Genomic DNA, 22,499 nt, shown 5'->3' with positions numbered 1-22,499 from the left:
TAGCTACCATTTATTTTATCTTTAACATTTTTGGATCATGTCTTATAAAAATAATAGTTTCTGCGTGAGTGCAAATGTGATTTCCACTGTGAGTCATAAATATCCTTTAAAGCAAAGGCATCACCAGAGAATCACACAGACAGACATATGCTCAAATGGGATAGTTGGATCAGTTTTCACAGTAGTGTGCATATGTGTGCATGCATTTGAAAGGAAGGGGGTGTACATACATGAATATGCACATATTGCATTTATGTATTTCTAATCATTATCAAATGAACGACATTACATATACTATTTTCTGGGAAGGAGTTATCCACAAGAAGGAAATAAATGGGAAGGTAAACAGTTCTTGTTTAATTACACTTATTATGGATTGTACATCAATCTATAATCACATATGGTACACAGTATTGTTACATAACACAAAGGAATACGTGGTACATATACATAAATCTTCACTGATGTTTACACACATATGTAGTTCTCTTGCTATGTAATCTGGAAGGTTGTCTAATTGGACAACAGGGAGACACACAAGATGCTATGAACACTCTTGCAGTCTTTCTTGTTACATCACAAATATTGTAGAAACCCTCCCTTTGCCTACAATATCTATTATGGACGATTTTACACTCATGCACAATCAATTTTGAATTTTCAATGGATTCCGTATGAAAATCAATATTGTCTTCTCTGTTATGAAAATTACACCATCAAAGCACTTCACTATGACATAACAAATTCATGCTGAGCAATGTATATTACATTTGGTATGATGAACTGGTCTACCTTTTTAACACAAGATACTTCATACAAAATTAATAAAAGTTGAAATGCTTAAGATCTTTCAGCTATTAAACCCTTTTTAGGAAGTATGAAGTAACTGTGCCATATGTGTGGACACACAACTTGAAGCATGAGTAAGAAACGTAAGTTTAAGCTTCCACCTCTTCTTCCTTTACCTTGTCTCCCTTTTTGGACCAATCTGGTTTTTTCTGCAAAAAATGAAAGAAAATAAATATTACAATATGCATCTCAACTTTGAGGATCAGATAGTACGACATTTACTTAATCTTACTGACTTACAGACCATTACATTGCAACACAGTAAGAATCTTTCAGCGTCACTGAAAATGTCTAATATTATCATCACAAGCACCTTTAAATAAAAATATACATTTTCTGGTAAAAAAGAGTAATAAAAGTCTTAAAATGCAGGATATTTTCTGAGTTTAAAAAACAAATTTGTAGATAACTTTAGAGGGTTATTCACATGTATACAGAAAACTGGACAGCAGTACACAGAAGCACATTATATGATTATAAAGAGTTAGACAACCATCTTTTCCCATGCTGTTAGGCACTCAGACAGTTATCTATTGAGTCCTTATATGTGTTTATATCCTCCCCTCTGTAATTCCTCTATTATAGACAGACATAAAAACAAGAGATGAGCTTGTTTTTGCTACTGGAAGAGGGAAAATAATTTTTAAAACTGGTTATTAACTGGCACTTTTTTATTCTAGATAATGTGAAACAGCATGTAACCTGATCATACTGTGAATCAACTCACACAACAAGTTAATATCTGGGTTGTTTATAGAGAAAATATACATGCACATTTAAGGTAAACATTGAGTGTAACAACAATTGACAACTAGCTATTTGCAATTCTGATACTCCTTTGTTGCATGAAAAACAATTTGATGGCAGGTGTTCAGGGCAAAGTAACTACCATAAAATAGTTCAAACCAAAAGCAGTATTAACTGTTCTTCTGATTTAAGGACTACAAAAATTTTGTGACATTATTGCATGAGTATTGTGTGTTTCTACAAATTAATTTATTATCTGAAGCTCTTAAATGTAAAACAGAAATGTTCTAGAGTTAACTTGGATCTTCGAGTTACAGTTATCACAGACAGTTCAAAGTGAATGAATTGAAACTGGCTTCATAGAAATGTTTTTAGGGGGAAGTGATATTAACAACTATTTAAAATATTCTGATTAAGAATCGAGAGATGATATAATTTTTTGTGAACTAAGTTGATGATGATTCAACAGCTGTTTGTAGGGGCTCATAGAGGGAAATTAAGAGATAGAAAGATATATTTTACAGGTTATCAATACTCTGGAGAGATTCTGCATAAATGTTACATTTTATTTACCAGCAACTAGCATGCTAAGATTTTTATTTTTGCTTTGCTCTCTGGCAGTAAGCACCCACTAAAGATTTAACTGTTGTTAATAAAAATCTCTCCAATCTGTTAAAGAAGCAGTTAAATAATTAATAATGCTGTTCTTAAAGTAATAACAAACTCACACTTAATAATAATTTGTGTAACCCTCAATAAAATCACACTTTGAAAATATTTATTTTCTCAAGATTAATGTATGAGAGAGACACTGTCGCATGCCAAGCCATTTTCTCACCTCCTTTAATGGTTATAACTGCAGGTCCTTTTGTGAATTGGTAGAAAATCAGAAGTGTTCCTAAGTATTGTAATGAATAAAAGGCTGTATGCTGGGGAGTTATTTCCTATTGTACTGAGAGGAGCAAGTGCAATATGAAAGTATATGTTAGGACCAAAATAAAAGTGAATTTGATCCCACAAAAATTGAAAATCAAAATTTAGTGCTCAAAAATACGTATTAAAATGCATTCAGTATGTTAAAACTACGAACTACTGAATATTGTTTCACTACGATGGATGAGCTACAACACAAAATTTGGAAAAAAGAGATACAGGCAGACGTTTCACAAGAAAAAACTCACAGGACATCACAAGTACAGAAAAAAAAATTAACATGAAAATGTTTTGAAAATCTTCTTCACAATAATAAAAGGACAAAATATCAAAACTTGTGATGATGGCAAAAACCACAGTTGACAGTTAAGTACACCATTCCTGGAAACATGTCATCAACTACACAAAGGAAAAAAATATTACCAAAAAACATTGCAAAGTGTAAAAAAGAATTTATCATGGCATATGTGTAAAAAGTCCATTATTTTAAAATTCAGGGTGGTAGTTATTTTGAAGCAGAAATGCTTAAAATTTCTATAAGAATTTATTGCATTTAAAAATCTTTAGATAACATAGGTCCCAATGTTCTGAGCTTTAAGTGAACTTATGTACAAAACTTCAAAAAGAATCAGCTTTAGAGTTTATCTCAGATACAGTTGTTCATATTTGGGAACATCACAAAACATAAATTACATTTACTGGATGTCACTGAATGAGGATATGAAATGTGTTATTGGTATATATCCCTAAACTTATTTCTTCGTCTGCCACTCTGCCTTCTCGGATTTCTTGGGCTGTGAATGCAAGAAAATAATTGAAATGTGAGGTTATCAAGTAACCTGCTATTTTTAATAATTACTTTTACTTTTGTGACTTTGAGAAAGCTTAAATTCTCTATCAGTATCTTATGTATGATGCAGTTTCATTTAAAGAGAAATGGAAGAGATTGAAACTGTTGAAAAAAATTCAGAGGAATAAGAAAGAATCAGATAGCCTGGAAAATAATGTATATGTATAAAATGTCATTACATAATGAAGAATTGCGTTATCTTTGTTACCTCCTTGTCCTCTTCCTCAAGGGTGAATTCTTTCTTTTTGACAACTTTGAGCTGGTTTCTGAAGTTGAATTCTGCAGCCTTCTTCTGCAGCTTGGCAAACTTGTTTTCATATTTGGACACCTTCTTGAGTGTTGGCTTCATGCTGCGTTGTAAGAGATTAGTAATCAGTATGACTTACATTATTTCTGTGTAAATCATATACAAAAAACTACAGGGTTACAGAGAAGTCAGACTAAGCTAGCAATTGTCTAAGATTTTCATGTCACTGACAATTGCTTTTCAGAATATAAGTTACTTATATAGTGATTTATTCATTCATTTTTATCTGCACTGTGGATCCAACTGTGAATTTGAACCTTTAGGAAAGTGTACCAAGTCATGGTCTAGAGCAGTCGTCCATAACCTTTTGTTTATTTATGGCACTTTATGTAATGTAGTCAGTCCCATGGTACAGTGACATGCAAGTTGCCAACACTGTGAGGGATATAGAAGAGCCTCTGTCTAGCATGTGCACAGCTTGTCTTCTCCATTCAGACTCGCAGACGCAACACAGTCCAGTTGTGGCGTAGTTTGAGCCTGATTTTTTAGTTATGTAAATGTAATAATTGTCCAGGTAATGTGATAATTTTTCAGTATGGATAAGTTTTTGATTAAAACAACCACTGGTATAGAGTAACAAAGGAACTATTTCTACAGAATGTATTAACTGTTGACTATACATTAACTTACTACAATTAGTTAAAAAGCCATTCATTTGAAGAAAGAACATCTTTTCCATTTCTGATATTCATCTACTGTTGTTAGATTAATATTTATGAGAGTATAGTGATAATGCCAGACATACTGTTACAATAGAGGCCAGACCTATTTACAATGATTGTTGTTGTATATCATGCTATTAACACAGGCTTTTTTTCGTTTTTGAATCTAGGATAAGATAGTAAGATATCTGAATACTGTTATTTTATTATGAAATAGGAAGATATAGATTACTGTTCTTTAAAATTTCTGATCCACAATTACTTGTCTTTAAAAAGCTGCTAGACACAGAAGATCTTTTGACTACAGTATAAAGACCACACTGAACCCTACATTCAGCATTAAAACAGATTTCTATAAAATGTATATATGTGATCATAATAAACAGGGTAACTGCTTAACATGATCTTAAAGCACCACTGCTGTTAAGAGACATACTGATTGGATTCACTGAAAGGAAGTACTAAAGTGGCAGCAAAAATGTAATAGCAAAATGATAAATTAATATTTATTGATATGGTTCTGGCAATATTGTACTGAGAACATAACATCTCTGAAGTGAGATGTATATTTTCTGAGAGATAGCTTGGAATGAGGAAAGTGTGAAAAATGTGTAACAAAGAAGATACTGACAGAGTTGTAGCTTGTGCCAGTCTGAAATCTCAGTACTAAGAAAAATGAATGCAATGAGAACTATTTCTATCATTTAAAAAATCAGTAGGTGACTGAATAACAAAAAATTGGTCTTTTCTCCAAAAATTGTGTTATTGATTCTGATATTAATGCTCCAGGTGGAGAAAAGCATTATGTCTAGTTAGGATTAGACAAAATACTCTTTTTTAACTAATGTCAGGCTAATTCCAGTAAACAACCAATAAAAAATAGTAAATGACAGGCAAGTTTGTTGCTCAAAGTCTTACTTTACTGCAATGGTACCATGGTGATCCTAGAGGAAAAATCATTAGAGGGACAAATAAAGTGAGAATCAGAACAGGCAAGGAAGATATTTGATGTATATCTTTCAGAAATCACTGAAAATGCAGTGATGCTTTCACTCTGATCATAATTCTGTTTCAATAAAAAGAGGTACATAACGCTTTCACTACTAAGGGATAAATGATATATGGAAAGTTGCCTTTCTTTGCCAATCCTGTCTAACCATCAGAGAATGTTATAGTAGAACACATAAGTAATGTTAAAGCTCCAAATTTCACATCTTATAGCTGTGTTCTAAATAATGAACAAAATTTTTTCATTAGGTATGGGTGACAGTCTCTCACCAGCTCTAAGAGATCAATAATGATATTGGAAGGTATTTCCATGAGTGTAGTCTAAGAGAAATACATGACAGATATACTATGATAGATGTACTCTGTATCAATTCAAAGATGTTAAGTAAGTACTAAAATTTAAGCAAAAATGTAATAAATGAATAAAATTCAAGAAGAAAGAAGAATGTGAAGGAGAATGGTTAATGATGATGATATATAGCCACAAATAACTGAATTTTAAGTGCAGTGACAAATCTAATTATTTCTTTCTCAAAAGCTTTGGCACTAATGTGTCAAACATATAGGTTTTAAGGACAAATATTAATACTATGTACCATTTATTACTATCATGTATTATCAAGTCTATGTCATTCACCAACTACCACTGGATAGACAGTGTCAAAAATTGCAAAACTGATATATTACAATACGAATAATGTGTAACAATCTCTCAATCACTGTACTGATCTGGGAATCTTGAAAACCAGAATCTTACTATGACATAAGCTTAAATTCTCCAGCTAGTAATGTCTCTACATCATGCTATGATGACTTTGTGTAAGGATTTATTTGAAACAAATTACCATATTATTAGTATTGCATGTCAGTATTCAATACTATAAATACTAATAAGTAAAGTCTTTGTAATACATCTTCAGTTATACTTACAATTTTCCTCGGAGATCATTTACTTGGCTGTTCAGATCGGAAATCTGTCAAAAAGTGCATAAAACTTATTATAAAACAAATAATTTGGTAAATGCATATTCTTATTCTGTCTAAATGTTGATACTGAATATTGAGCAATTCTAATTTAATCCATCTGTAGTTACTGTATTTTTGTAATTTTGATACACATGACACTAAATATTTTTCATAATCTGAGAAAAAATATATATATTTTAATAAAATTTCCAAAGAATTATTGTTTTTGATTTATCTGATTTCATAAGTACAAACAAAATTTACAAGAAATACATTTATAAAATCATCATGCAGAAGTAGCTGTGCATGCAAGCATATGTGTAGTTATACATACTCATGCAAGTTGTATGTAACATAAACAATAAGAATGGGAACAAATATTAACAGTCTGTATAAGAGATTGTGAGACACAGATTCATGAAAAGAATATAAGCAGATAAGACATTTGATCTTTAAAAAATAATTGTGCACTTGTTTATAGTCAACTAAAGCATATTGCAGGTGTTAATAATTGTACAAGAAAGCAAGCTACATGTTGGAGATTGCGTTATTTTGAAATGCGCAGCAACATTAACATTTCTATTCTGTTATATTTTTATATTTCATTTTCTTTCCAGTATCTCACTTTATAATATATTCTGTGGTATCTTAACTGAAAATTTCACTGCTATGTAAAATAAAACAAAGTATGTTCTTACAGTAGATTTCGAAATTCAATCAAAAATTTCACTAATAGCCACTGAGGTCAGAAAACATCAGGAATGATCATAAATGCAAATATAAACTTCAAATACCTAACAATGTAGAGTATTAAACAAGTTTAATATAAAAATTCAAGTAAGATAAAAATAGACAAAAATCCAAATATTGTTTGCAAAGTTTCACGTCTCCGCATTTACCATGACATCTTTCGGTTAACAGAATCTTTTACATAAGAGGACTGAGTGTAAATAACTGAGTATAGTAAAATAATGAATACTTATCCCTTTCCTTCATAGGTGAAGTGACAATTGATTCATCATGCCCACTGAGTATAATGCACAATGTGTGTTGAATATTCATTATTTCATCTGCTGCTAAAGTTCAGAAGCTGACACCTCATAACAGTAACACTATCTATATCTCTGTAATTATCAGCAGTTAAAGTTAGAGATAAAACCATTAGGACCTTGTTAACAGTTCTATATTATAGCTAAAATACACCTCTTTCAGTTACTGTGATTTTCAACGACATCTTATAATATACTTTGACAGGTTTGTAGCTGTTTTCTCATTATGTTTGTGGCTATGTTGTCCTATTACAGGTAGGTTTGTTTATATTGAGCAACACACTTTCAGTCCTGCTAGATCTATGACATCATCAACCAATTATTGATGCATGAAGCAGGTTCCGCTCCTTAAGGGAATGTTGATGGCTGGCCAAGATGTAACTGGGCATTTTCTATGCTGGAAAGTGCAATGAATATGGACCTCTATTTCAATGTAGGCCATAACAAGAATTTTGTAATTCCATTTTTGTTATCCTTTTCTGTTAAAGACAATAAAACTTCACTTTAAGATTTGTGTAGGTCTTTGGCAAAGAGCACAACCCCATATTTTCTACCCAAATACTTGTTGAAGAAGGTTGAAAATCACACTAACCTGTACAGATTAGAACTGCAGCTTGTATAATATGTATTTGCATTTTACAGGTCACATTGTAAAAGTAAATCACACTTTCTATGCAGATTAGGTCTGTAGCCTTTCTAACGTGGAACCAAAATCATTTTTTCTGGTCATGTTCAGCTTTCACCATATGTTGCATATCTTTCAGAAAACATAAAACTTGTTACTACTGTTCAAAGATTTTCTGCAAGTCTACAATGTGCATAGTTTCCTAGACTTGACATGTGTGTTTATACCTGAAAAAATTCAAGTAGTTGTGAAACCTCTGCTTTGATGTTAACATTTGAAATTTATATTAACTAATATCTGTTTTACAATACCAAACTGCACTCAAAATTGGTTGAAGTACTGGTCATTTTTGAAAACTGAGCTAAATACTTTACGTATGTTCCACTACAGGCAATTTCTGTTTTCGTCTGCCTGGAGTTTTCGACTGACAAATGCCTGTAAAAAAATCTAAGAAGTGAAGCACATTGATAGCTATCATGGAAAGCCATTCTCATAAAATGTTGATTGTCTTACAGTTGTAATTGAAGAACTGACAAGCAGGAAGGAGGAGGGTACTGTGACCCAGGTTTTATACTTAAACAGAGTGAAAAGATTAACTACTGAAATCAAAAATTATGATGTTGAGCCTATGTATTTGGTTATTTACATCAGATCCTTCATTAAGACCAAGAGGTAGACAGAGAGAATAAAAATTAAAAACAATATCTCGTATAGTCATCTAACTCTTCTTTTGAACCACATATATCTGTTGGAAAAAAGTTTGGAGTGATATTTGCACTATCTAAACAACCTCCTTTTACTTTTCATATTGTTGTATCATATATACATCCCTTTCTGTTCTGGCTTAAACTATACATTTTTGAATACATTTCTGAGCAGTGTAACAACAATTCACATACACACGTTAAGGGAAAAAAAAACAACTTTTGCATCACCTCTGTTCTGAGAGAACCAAAACCTGTACAGAAAACAGGACTAAAGATCAACATAAACATCATTTTTGCCCTTTTTATTGCTCATGAAATTCACACATTGCATGTTGTAACACCATACAGCAAGACCTTCAGTCGTGGTGGTCCAGATTGCTATGCACAACAGTACCTCTAACACCCAGTAGCACAACCTCTTGCATTGATGCATGCCAGTATTCGTTGAGGCATATTGTCCACAAGTTCATCAAGATGAATGCCTTGCCAATAAACTGCCGATATGGTTACACTACTGGTCAGAGGATGGCGTTCACATATCATACAGCCATTACATTGCCTTCCATGGCCACCAGCAGCGTACATTGGTCACACATACTGCCACCCTAAATAATCAGGGAACTCTACCTTGCTGCATTCACTGGACAGTGTGTCTAAAGTGTTCAGCCTGACTGGGTTGCCTCGAAACATGTCTCCAACAATTGTCTGGTTGAAGGCATATGCAACAATCATCAGTGAAGAGATCGTGATGCCAATCCTAATCAGTCCATTTGGCATGTTGTTGGGCCCATCTGTTCCGCACTGCATGGTATTGTGGTTGCAAAGATGGATCTCGCCATGGACATTGGGAGTGAAGGTGTGCATCATGCAGTCTATTGTACACAGTTTGAGTCTTAACATGATGTCCCGTGGCTACACGAAAAGCATTATCCAACATGGTGGCATTGCTGTCAGGGTTCCTCATGCATAGTTGTTTACGTCTTTGGGTGGGTTTAGTGATGCCTGTGAACAGTCAAAGGGACTGTGTCTGTGATGCAATATCCACAGTCAATGTCTATCTTCAGGAGTTCTGGGAACCAGGGTGATGCAAAACCTTTTTTTGGTATGTGTATATCCACAGAGTGCATACTATGAACACATGTTTAGAACAGAAAAATCAGAAAGGTATCTGTAATTTATATTCACTGCTGGTTGTAAGCAAAATATAGCATAATGAAAAGGGGGTATATGATTTTTGTTGACAGTAAATCAACAAAATATATTCTGTTCTGACAGGTAGTTTTATAATACAAGTGATTTGCATTTGATTGCTTTCCATGATTCTATTTAGTACTTTAATCTCCTCTTGTGTGAAAAATAACATACATGAAAAATGAACTATGCACATTGCAAACTTTCTTAATATTAAAAAAATCTAGAAAGAGTAAAAAATTAAAAAGGGCTATCATGCTGAGGTGCAAAATCCTGCATCTCTTTGCTATTAACACATTTTTCATCAGTGAATACTTGCCAGTTGTCAACTAATCACTAAAAGCCTCTAACTACTGAAAGTTCAGCGTGTGTCATGTACTTTTGTCCTGTAACTGATGGAGATGTATGTGATGAAAAGTTGAGCATTTTACATAGTACATTCCAGTTGATGATAAATCACCATTGTAAACCAATTGAAAAATCGGGTTACAAAGCATATTTTCAGAGAAATGTGAAGACCTTGTTTGGACATAATGATGCTTGAAGCAGGTAATGGAAACACAAGATGAGAAAAAAAGAGATCTGTTAATCTGAATGCAATATTTTTATGAAAACTTGTCATTCAGAAAGAGAGATAGACACCAGCATGCCAGAATAGCAACTTGTATGGAATAGAGTATGTAGAGTATGGCTGTTTTGGGATGAAAAATCAACCTGATTTACTGACACATTAATCAGTAATCTATCCTATAAAGCAGTGAAGCATGCTCTGTCCTTAAGTAGTCTCAATCTTCCTCCTATGTAATCTATGCAATTAATCACATGAACCTCGCTATGCATCACTAGAACAAGCCTCTTTCCTTTGGTTTGCCTTGTGTGGTTGCATTCTGTTAGGAAACAACATAACCTATTTGGGAAAATGCCACCATTGCCATTGTTGCCCTGAAATACTGGAAAAGACCAAGTGCCAGTTTCACCATGCTTGATTTTCAGTTTGGCATCATGAATCCACACGGTAAAATATGTTATTGCAAAGGAACTCACATGGAGATCAAAATCTTACATAAATAGTGCTGATACTTAAAATGGTGTTGGAAAATCACATTAGAAAGGACTACTTTACTCTATGTTCTCACAGGGAAAAGCTTTTCACCAGTGATAGTAATTTTGGAGACATAGAGCGTGCACTGAAGCTACAACAATGGTTGCATAGTGTCAATGATATTATGAATGTCATGAAAGTAAGTCATGAAAAGAATGTTTTGATTGTCCACAGAGTCAAAAAGAGAGAATTTGTTGGAACACAAATGCTGAAAAAAAAAAAAAAACTACAAATCTGACACAGAGGAATGCATTATAAACTGGCTGAAAACTTGAGAAATTGGAATGAGGAAGGATAAACCTCTAAGCAATTTTATAAAATGAGGCTTTGACCAGGGAACTGCTGCTCAAGGAAAACCTTCTTCCTACCCATTGAAACTGGGTAACACATAATTCTACTGTGGTCAGGGGAAAATACACTCCTGGAAATAGAAAAAAGAACATATTGACACCGGTGTGTCAGACCCACCATACTTGCTCCGGGCACTGCGAGAGAGCTGTACAAGAAATGATCACACGCACGGCACAGCGGACACACAAGGAACCGCGGTGTTGGCCGTCGAATGGCGCTAGCTGCGCAGCATTTGTGCACCGCCGCCGTCAGTGTCAGCCAGTTTGCCGTGGCATACGGAGCTCCATCGCAGTCTTTAACACTGGTAGCATGCCGCGACAGTGTGGACGTGAACCGTATGTGCAGTTGACGGACTTTGAGCGAGGGCGTATAGTGGGCATGCGGGAGGCCGGGTGGACGTACCGCCGAATTGCTCAACACGTGGGGCGTGAGGTCTCCACAGTACATCGATGTTGTCGCCAGTGGTCGGCGGAACGTGCACGTGCCCGTCGACCTGGGACCGGACCCCAGCGACGCACGGATGCACGCCAAGACCGTAGGATCCTACGCAGTGCCGTAGGGGACCGCACCGCCACTTCCAAGCAAATTAGGGACACTGTTGCTCCTGGGGTATCGGCGAGGACCATTCGCAACTGTCTCCATGAAGCTGGGCTACGGTCCCGCACACCGTGAGGCCGTCTTCCGCTCACGCCCCAACATCGTGCAGCCCGCCTCCAGTGGTGTCGCGACAGGCGTGAATGGTGGGACGAATGGAGACGTGTCGTCTTCAGCGATGAGAGTCGCTTCTGCCTTGGTGCCAATGATGGTCGTATGCGTGTTTGGCGCCGTGCAGGTGAGCGCCACAATGAGGACTGCATACGACCGAGGCACACAGGGCCAACACCCGGCATCATGGTGTCGGGAGCCATCTCCTACACTGGCCGTACACCTCTGGTGATCGTCGAGGGGACACTGAATAGTGCACGGTACATCCAAACCGTCATCGAACCTATCGTTCTACCATTCCTAGACCGGCAAGGGAACTTGCTGTTCCAACAGGACAATGCACGTCCGCATGTATCCCGTGCCACCCAACGTGCTCTAGAAGGTGTAAGTCAACTACCCTGACCAGCAAGATCTCCAGATCTGGTCCCCATTGAGCATGTTTGGGACTGGATGAAGCGTCGTCTCACGCGGTCTGCACGTCCAGCACGAACGCTGGTCCAACTGAGGTGCCAGGTGGAAATGGCATGGCAAGCCGTTCCACAGGACTACATCCAGCATCTCTATGATCGTCTCCATGGTAGAATAGCAGCCTGCATTGCTGCGAAAGGTGGATATACACTGTACTAGTGCCGACATTGTGCATGCTCTGTTGCCTGTATCTATGTGCCTGTGGTTCTGTCAGTGTGATCATGTGATGTATCTGACCCCAGGAATGTGTCAATAAAGTTTCCCCTTCCTGGGACAATGAATTCACAGTGTTCTTATTTCAATTTCCAGGAGTGTAGATTTGTAAAGAAAAACTTCAAGACTTGAAGTCCCTTTTGCCTTTGATCCCAAAAGATGCAAGACAGATGTGTTGGTCTTTTCAAAGTGCTACTAATGTGGAAGGAGACATGCACAATTTCAATGGGCAAGATGACTTCAAAACAGGATGAAAATATTGACAAAAAATTGTAATTTTTTGTTTGTATAAGTTTCATTACCTTTCATTTTACTGTGTTTATACAGTAGACCGTGTTGTGATGTACAGTTAGTAACACTTACTTCCATTTTGAATATAAGGAATGCTATCTTTTGACTTTTGCAGAATTTCCATGACATGTCTTTAATGTTACTTGTGGTGTTGCAATTGTTTTTTGTTTCATAACAATCAATAAAAGTTAAATACATGCTACAGTAACTGCAGTTTTGTTACCTTCAGCCAATTTGTCAACAATGGTGACCTTACAAGACATAATTTGCTGTTTATTTATGCTTCACTTCCTATAGACTGTCCTCATTGAGTTGTTTCAGGCTATGAAAGGCAAATAGGTTGCTATTGCTTCATTGTTATAATAACCCCATTGTATCATTCAGTTAAGCATAATGAGACCAAATGACTGTGAACTCTTTTAGTCTACTGATGCATAACAAAAGCTCATTATCAGCAATGAGTGTCAGTAGGCTAATGACAATTTTTTGTATTTTTACATGTTGTTTATAATTTAATTACATTGACGTTCCACTACTAAGTGAAACAATAATTACCTTTCTTTGGTACTAAAAATTGGGGAAATTCAACAATTCATTTTTCAGGGAATTGAAACTTTGGGCTCCATGACATTTTGGCACTTGGTCTAGTGATGCATAACACAGTCCATAATATGCTCATAAAATCTTCAACACTCTCCACATTATACTAAGTATGCTCTGAACAGTCACCCAGTAATTCTAAGATTGATTCTACTGGTATGGATTTTTACTTTTATTTGCATAGCATATTCACTTTTGTTGTGAGCTTATTAGAGCCACTTTTGTTTATGTTAGTGTGTAGGATGGAGGGGAATGAGTGTTAACAACAGAAATTTTTGGCTTCACAATACCGTTTCGTCCTTTGTGTGAGTAGTAAACCTAGGGAGGTTATAGAGTAGCTGCATGTAATTAATTAAGTGCCACTAATTATGGCACTGTATGGAGATGGAAGTGTTTTAAGTAAGTCAGCCACAACAGAAGCTCTTCAGATTAGCCTGTGCACCTTACACACTGTACATCTATATCAAAACTGGTATACAACACTGTTACTGTGTTTAGCCACTTCATAGTAACTAGTTAATAAAGATCTACCACCATTTTACAGTTGCCTCTGTAAGTAATATTTGCCAAATCACACCTTTCCATTGTTATACACTAAATTATCAATGATGCAGAAGCAACAACAAAGGTATTGGAATGGTCAATGTAATTTAAAAACTTAAAGGACATATATATGTTCTGGCTTTGACATCAAATAATTAGTATTATCTCATTATGACAGGACTTTGCACCACAGATAGATGTAAACACTATCACTACATCCTGGATGAATAATTACGTAAAGGGAATTGAAACAAAAGCGATGATCTGCAGAAAACAATAGAACATGGGAGACTGTATCAATGTAGTAACTTTTCATTCGGTAATATAGGTGATACAATAAGGTTCAAAGTATTATTTGCTTCTCTGAAAGTGTTAAGACAAGTCTGATGTTATTTTTATGGTCAGATATTATTTTTAAGATGTAAAACTAAATATAAATTCTAATAACAATATGAATTATTGTCTAAATATATATTGTTACTCACCACATAGAAGATATATTGAGTGGCAGACAGGCACATTTAAAAGTTGGATGTTACTAAGCTGTTGGTCAAAGTCCTTTGTCAGATGTAGAAACACATGTTCGATGAAGGACTTTGATAGCATAATAATATCCAATAGTATACTTTTAAATGGACCTTTCTGCCACTCAGTCCCTCCTTTATGTGGTGCATAGCAATCTATCCAAATTAATTTTTTTTTAAATCCCATCCTCAGTTTTCCATTGTTGTACAGAATTTCTGTATTTTATATAAATTAAAAGCTCTGGCATTTAGTAAATAATGCATTGGAAATTTATAACATTTTCTTATGAAGCCAATTTTAATGATTCATATAATCTGAAAGATATATATTATGTAAATTTTAACGAGTCCCATTTATTAAAATTGATGTTGCTTTTCTTGTCCAAAACAGTGTCACAGAAGTGTGAGCTGATGGCTAGTGTCAAAATATATATAAAGTTTTCTTAGATGCACAAAATAAAAACATGAAACATTTTCAGTGTTTTGGCTCTTATTACAGCAGTCTCCTTCAGTTAACTAATGACATTGAGACAGCAGTAACTCCACTGGAAAAGTGTTGTTATTCACTGTGTCATTATACCAAAGAAAACTTTATACAAACACTAATAGTATAATTTGAGTGCTACATTCATATGATTTTTAATAAAGAAAATAAGCTTATGTCCAGACTGCAGTTGATTATTTTCTCTGTTTTATATTTTATTGGAAAGAGACTAATGTATAATTTTGTATTCATAGTATCAATAAACTTTATCTTTAGTGCAGAAAATATTGATTTCTAGCCGAGCTACTCATTTCCTGTTTTAATTGTGCATTTAGAGGAAATTAAGTTACAGTAATATTTGCACTATAATTCTTCATGTGAATTAGTTATTAGCAAAAGAATATTGTTCAGTCCTTTTATGTGTGGCAGCCAAATGCAGCATCACATTACATAAATACTTTCTGACATGGCATTAAATGTGACAGCTAAATACAATATCTCACTACAGAGATATTTTTGGACACTGGCGTAGTCGATTTCCGATGAGGAGATACTATTCCATATTTTTATAGAGGCCTGAAAAGAAGTCATTCACTATTGAAGTAGGTCTTGAAATGTGTTTGAATAAACAGGAAATGGCATGGAAACATAAGAAACCAGACTGAATGAAGCAGTACATTTACCAGGTGTCTGGAAATTAAATGGATATTAAACCACATTATAGTTCATCTAACATTTCTGAAATCTGAATACATTTTTGTGTGTATGTAGACTATTAAACAGGATTTTAAAATTTTGTCTCTTCTTGTTTCTCTCCTTTTGTACCATGAATAAGAAGGCACGCATGTCTGGGGAGAAGACAGCAACAATACACCCTAAACAGCAGAAACTGCCTTTCCAAGTTCGCCACCGATGAGGAATGCATGGGGATGTGTCCATATGTTGATATTATGGTCCAAAGAAAACAAAGTTGGTTGTCCCCTTGCCCTCCTTTCCCCATAACCTGATACATTATGCTATATATGAGAGAGGACATCAGAATATACACATGAATTGAACTCACTGCACAGACTTCATGTATTTGATGTTGAACTAATATGAGAATGGGTAACATGTGTTTGGAAACAGTCTGTGGTCCAATGGGGCTCTTCACTATTTTATTAGTTTTATAAAGAGATACATCATCCACTGCAGGTCTGAACAGTCTCCTAAGATAATGGCAGAAAAGGAACAAACCATTCCAAAATGAGCATCGTATGTGAAATGACAGCCTTTATAGCAATCTGCCAACATCTGGTACATGACATCATGAATGCTAGTTGTTGTCTTTAGAAGGAAAATGGTTTATGTAATTCCCCTTATTTGACTGGGAAAACTTTAATGAAGAAACATACTGTGTTGCAAGACCACATGCCTCCCAAATGTGTCTTGTTGATGCAAAGTTCATAGGATGTTTGTTGGTGCAATGATTACCTTAAGAGAACAGGTGTTGGGTAAAAGTAAATGTGTACTGGAAAAATTGTGCAAACTGCATGGAGGAGTGGATGCGAGATGTTTTATGAATTGTTCTAAATGAATTCTTGCAAGAAGCAGTGGATTGCATCTTGGGTATTTGAAAAAAATGATGGACACTGCTGCCTACATTGAATTTGGTGTAACACAACCTATTTTCATATTTTTATTAACATCACTGTGATAAATTTTAATACTAGTTAATTTCCAGACAAACACTGTCATTTATTGACATATTAGTTTGCAGAAGACAAAAGTGTGTAAAACATATGAGGTAGTCAACTACAAATATACTGAGTGTTTCATTCTTGTAATTTCTATTATTCTGTGAAAGCTAGACTGAAATTTTATTCAAAATTATTCTGTCGTTCTAAAGTTTCATTATCTGAGACTAAATAAAAAACTAAAATGCTGTGGTCCCTACATATCAGCAATATTTTCACACTGCTTTGTCACATGAGTTCCAAACTCTTTGGAAAACTTCTCCTTTCTGCTGTCACCAGTATGGGATACATATTTTCTCACATTCTTTTACTTTAAAAAAAATATATCCATTCTACTCTATTCTCAATCTCACTTCATTATCATCATAATGAATGTTTTTTAAATTCCTATCAATGACATTTGATACATGTCCAAATTCACTGATAAACAAAAGAAAGAATTAGCCTACATGATTCACCAGCTATTCATGTAGTCTTAACTATTTATCCTGCCTTTCTTATGCAAGAACTCTTCAAAACCATATCAGATGCCTTATTTTTCAAATAATACCAGAACAGAATTTACAGGTTTCATTATATAAAGTGTGAAAATGATTAATAAACATTAATTTTAGTTTTTCATTGGGTGTTTATTTAAGCCTGTTAGTTGTCTTTAGTATTAATGTGCAGTCTATAAGGAATCTCCGAACTCTTCATCTGTTGGCATAATTTGACACTGCATTCAGCTGCAATTTAACAATGATTACACTATGTGCTCGAGTGAATAACAAATGTAATTTTAATTACTCCTACCCTTTTTATGTTTGACTTATTTAATTAATTCTGCTTTATAAAGTGATTTTGGCTTCACTTATCAGTCCAATTATTTGCATGAATCTGTAGAAGATGAAAATTCATGCATGATTGTCAAACGGCTTCTGTGATTGGAACAACAGTAACAGCAGTAGCAATAATTATAACAACAACAACAAATGAAAAAGGAAACTTTCTAAGGCTTTGTTTCACTTCACTCTTCAAGAAGTATTCAACATCCCAATTTTCTAAGGGGATTTCTTTTTATTCCTTTTCTAAAAATACATGTACAAGCTTTGCCATCATACCTCATAATCTTTACTTCGAATTTCACGTTCCAAATCCCATTTCTGACCTTCGCACAGATAAACACGATCATAATACTCCTTCACGATAGCCTTGAGTTGTGCTAGAAAATCAAATTAGCAATTACAGTTTAACAGGTGTTATTTCTGTGTGATGCTTATAGTGGGAGAGCTAAGAGGCTACAGGATGAAAAGTACATTTCATATATCCTAGAATACTCTTCAGACTCTGTAAATAATTTTGGAAACAGGAAACAGACACTCATTGGTGTGCATGGCCAGAAGCCTCTCATGTATGTCCAAGAACTCCAGACTTCATATTTTTGTGCAATATAGTGTTTTGTAGTAATGTAATTGTAGAATGTGTGTACTGTGTTAAAATTTTTAAACTTTGATAACAACACTGGTCTACACAGTATGACCAAAACATATGCTCCAGTGAATAAAATAAATTTTAGAAAATAAAAATGCCAAATAAATAATAATTAAAAGCTGTCCATGTATTCTGGCAGTCAACATAAACTTGAAACATGTCCTTGTTAAAGTGTATTGCATAAGGAATGATCACATAAAAATGAGGTACGCCTCATCATGTTTTATATGATCTTTCCTCATGATGACCACTTAAACAAAAGCTTATTATGATTAAGCAAACAAATCATATTAAAAAAAAAAACAGACTTACCAATTTCATGTTTGTTATGTATTGTTATTTTCAAATTATCAGAATTCTGTAACTGAAATACTGCTTGAACATCTGGGAGATAAAGCTCTGACCATGAAATAAAAAAATAATAAAAAAAAAAAAAAAAAATTGAAATTCCACTTCGCCTTCATGTAAAGAACTCTGAATGAGAGTAACAATTACTGTGATGTATTAAACTGCACAGCATGGAAGGATCAGTAATTTCCTTTCATATGTTCAAAGCTTTACCTCTTATACACACAGTGCAATTAGGTTCTGTAACATATTCATATGCTACAGGAAAACCCATTTTGTTATCAAATTAATTGCAATTGTGACTAAATTTAAAAAACTTCTTATTTTAGATTTGCAAACGTAAAATAAATCGTGCAGTATTGAAAATCAATTAAAAGTTATGAATATATAAACAGAAGTAGAGGAAATTCGTTAACTTGTCAGAAGAATATAAAATAAAATATGAGTCTGGAAGAAGAAATAAGCTGAAAACTAATTTTGAATAAAAACTTTGGGCTTGAATTACCTCCTTATCTTTGAAATTTATAAATATTTCAAGATCGTACGCATCACTTGCAATTTTCATTAGTCTGTCGTAGTACATTTTGCAAACGCTCACGAGTTCAGCTAAAAGCAAACAAAAACACACACAGATTTATAAGGTACCTACAAAGCGAAGGGCCACTGTTACTGGACTATCACGTATGGAACCAGAATTGCATAATGTTTTGTAACGTAACTGATTTCAGTGTGAACTTTTACTTACAGCAAAGACAAGAGTATACAACTCCTAGAGACCTGAGAATCATCTTTCACGATTCTTTTTCTGTTTGTTTAGAAATTATAAATGTCCTCTTAACATTGTAATTCTGCAAATTTTATCTCCACCACTCTCAACACACAAACGAATGTTTAGTGAAAATGTTCAATATTTCTGCACCAATGCTACTCACAAAAGAGTGCCCAGGTGTTCTTGAGTGTTTGACATGGTTATGCTGAAGCTGCTACTGGCAGTGCATGACCACACAAAACTGATTGCCCTTGAAGTGAACAACACGTCATTGCAAGATTCATTCCTTAAAAAGACATCCTAAATGTGAATATGCTTTCAGTATGTTTAGATAGCTCTTCCAAGTCCTCATGGCAAAGAGCAGGCTGTTCTAGCTCAAGTGCGTGCCAGCAGGCAGACTGGATCCCACCGGCACAGGTGAGCACTGATGGGCAAACAGCGATCAGGCAGCCATGCCATAATTACTGCTCTGAGCTAGCGCATTGGGGTAGGGGTGCCGTATGGCTTATGCATGCACAGAATGTGTACAGTAGGGCCATCTGGCAAGTAGCCTGCACTTGCTGTGCCTGCCTAAGGGAAGACATTATTTTAAATTTTAAACCGTGAATTTCTTTTGCAATTTAACTTTTCTTCTATAGCCAAAACATGCAATAACAGATAATGTATCTTGACCAAAAAATTTTCCATCAGGAGGAACACAATCTACAATTCTCTTTTCCATAAGCAATAGTCTCAGATTCTCATACACAATAGGTCAATTCTATAGATGGGACACACAGAACATTGCACTAATCTACAAGGATAATTTAACAAATAGAAGAATAAAAATAGAACTCTCTTTTACATTCATTTATCTTTTGCCTTCCTGTTGTTGCTGCTGTATTGCCTTGAGTTTTTTTATCTTTATTGACAGACTTGAATAGTTGCATGTCTCCTGTGTAATGGCATTTGTTAAGTTATAAATCACAGGTGCATGGGTACATCATCCAGTGCCAAACAGCAATGCTCAATTTTCACGTTCTTTTGTTATTTTAGTTTTTGAAAAGTATGATATACATTAAAAGTGTGGATCAATGGACATTGTTACATCTGAACATCTAGCAAATGACATATGAGATTTATTTTAAAAAATGCTGACAGTTCTAGTGTATTACACATATCTTAAGCCAATAAATGATGCTAATGAGTGACTACCATCTGAAACATGGTACCACATGTTGTAATAGCATTTCATATGACTTATCAGTTATGAGGAAAAGCTACTGACAAAAAATGTGTAAAAATATGTAAATAACTACATGTTTAGGTTAATTTGTGCCCCAACTCAGTACAATTGAGATGATCTGAAATTGTCTTTTACATTACTAAATGATAAAAACATTAATGTCATTCACATTAAATTGAAGAACAGAAAAAGTTAAGCAAGTGAGCATTGCTGAAATTTTATGAAACACGATTTCAACAAAAAACCTCAAATTGGATGTTGCACTACAATAAGTATCATCTTTTGATCATTTTTACGAAAATATTTATTTCATGTAAGAAAGAGGACATAGTTGAACAGATATGCCAGATATTGTCAACAGTAAAATGAATGCTAGCACAGGCATTCTTTCATGGGAGCAGTGGCTGTTAGAAATTAAAACTGTAGCTTATGCGCAAGTCACGTATAACTTTTCATTAGAAATGACTTGTGACTGCTCTACTGTTTTAATAAAATGAGTGTTTGAGGGATTCCCTATGTATAAACGTAAATGTTGTTTGTTATTTGTAAATGAAGGCAACAGCATCGACAACATTTGAATGGTTTTATTGAGTCATTAGATACTTCACAGAGTTTCCAAATGTGTCAGTTTTGTAACTCTTACATGACATGTAAAAGAGAGAGAGAGCAGGTTCTCTTTGCAGTGGAGTATACATAGCAGGACATTTACTAGTATGGAATACATACAAAATGTATATCTACAGGTGGTATTACACCATTAAATAGCTGAATTACACAGGTAACATATATTACACAAAATATGGGAAAGTTCACTGGAACATGGATAAATCTGCACAAATCCAAAGCATGTAATTTAAAGGCACTTGTATGATCACATATATCTGAAATAAATAAAATTCCAGTTCACTACATTAGAAAAGCATTATTCACAATAGGTACAGGTAAACATGTCAGGGCTAGGATGGTGTCACATAGATGACTAAGGGGATTTTTGTTTCTGAATCAAACTGCATATCATAGGGGCAATCACTACTTTGGTTAAACAGATGAGCTATAATTCTACATATTTGCTCAAACAACATGGAAACTGTAATTAATTAATGTACAAGCAACCCAAAGGTCATAAACAACAGTAAAATAAGGAGAAACACAGCATTTGGATATCAACTACCATTTCTAATCTCCAGGGTCTTTTACAGGATGGTTGTCACTATACTCACCAGTTGCAGTAATGCACTTATGAAGTAAACAAGCACACAGTATATGGGTCAACAATCCATTATGAAACCAAACTACAGGTAAAGCAGTTACAACAGAATAATGTCACTTCAAATTTTCAAATGCCTCTATGACTGATTATAATCCTCAGTTTAGGCTTTGAAACATTATGTTACTGCAACTTATTCATACTTCCACCAGACGTAGCTACTTTTACAAAATCTGAAGGAAACTAATGTTTTCACAGTGCGTGTTTTTTCAGAGTTTGATGCTCAGACTTTAAATGATATAATTTTTTATGTAGTCCATAACTTTTTATTGAATTCATAACTACACAGATAAGTACAGTAGACTTTCTGTACCTAAGAAGGCTCAATGTTTCACTTTCATGTTGTTTACATTAAAAATTCCACAAAAAAGCTTTTCTAATGCCATGGAATGCCAAAAAGAGTGTAGACACTTTGAATGAAACTTTTTTTTTACTTCTACAAGTAAATATGGTCTTCGTTATTAATAATAGTTTATAGTCAGACAATGAAACAGAACTTAGGTAGAAGT

The 22,499-nt window shown here is 34.6% G+C and overlaps 1 protein-coding gene across 12 annotated transcripts in view; it reads right to left on the bottom strand.

The window, feature by feature from the left end:
• Positions 1–330: 330 nt before the first annotated feature.
• Positions 331–22,499, bottom strand: part of LOC126353827 (troponin I) — a 69,267-nt gene continuing 47,098 nt past the window's right edge. For 4 of the 12 annotated variants that reach the window (XM_050002952.1, XM_050002948.1, XM_050002950.1 and 1 more), the window contains 3 exons: positions 6,287–6,330; positions 3,588–3,729; positions 331–998 (listed from right to left, as the gene is read on the bottom strand). In XM_050002952.1, coding sequence (XP_049858909.1) covers positions 939–998; positions 3,588–3,729; positions 6,287–6,330 — 246 coding nt within the window. In that variant the 3' untranslated portion in view covers positions 331–938. Of the gene's footprint in view, positions 999–2,434; positions 3,324–3,587; positions 3,730–6,286; positions 6,331–18,011; positions 18,113–19,234; positions 19,336–22,499 lie in introns of those variants that run through there. The other 8 variants (XM_050002954.1, XM_050002949.1, XM_050002951.1 and 5 more) reach the window with 4 other exon arrangements.

This window comes from Schistocerca gregaria, chromosome 3 (genome assembly GCF_023897955.1).
Source record: "Schistocerca gregaria isolate iqSchGreg1 chromosome 3, iqSchGreg1.2, whole genome shotgun sequence".
NCBI lineage: Eukaryota > Metazoa > Arthropoda > Insecta > Orthoptera > Acrididae > Schistocerca > Schistocerca gregaria.
The sequence above is the reverse complement of the archived record's forward strand: the minus strand, read 5'-3'. Positions and strand labels throughout refer to the sequence as shown.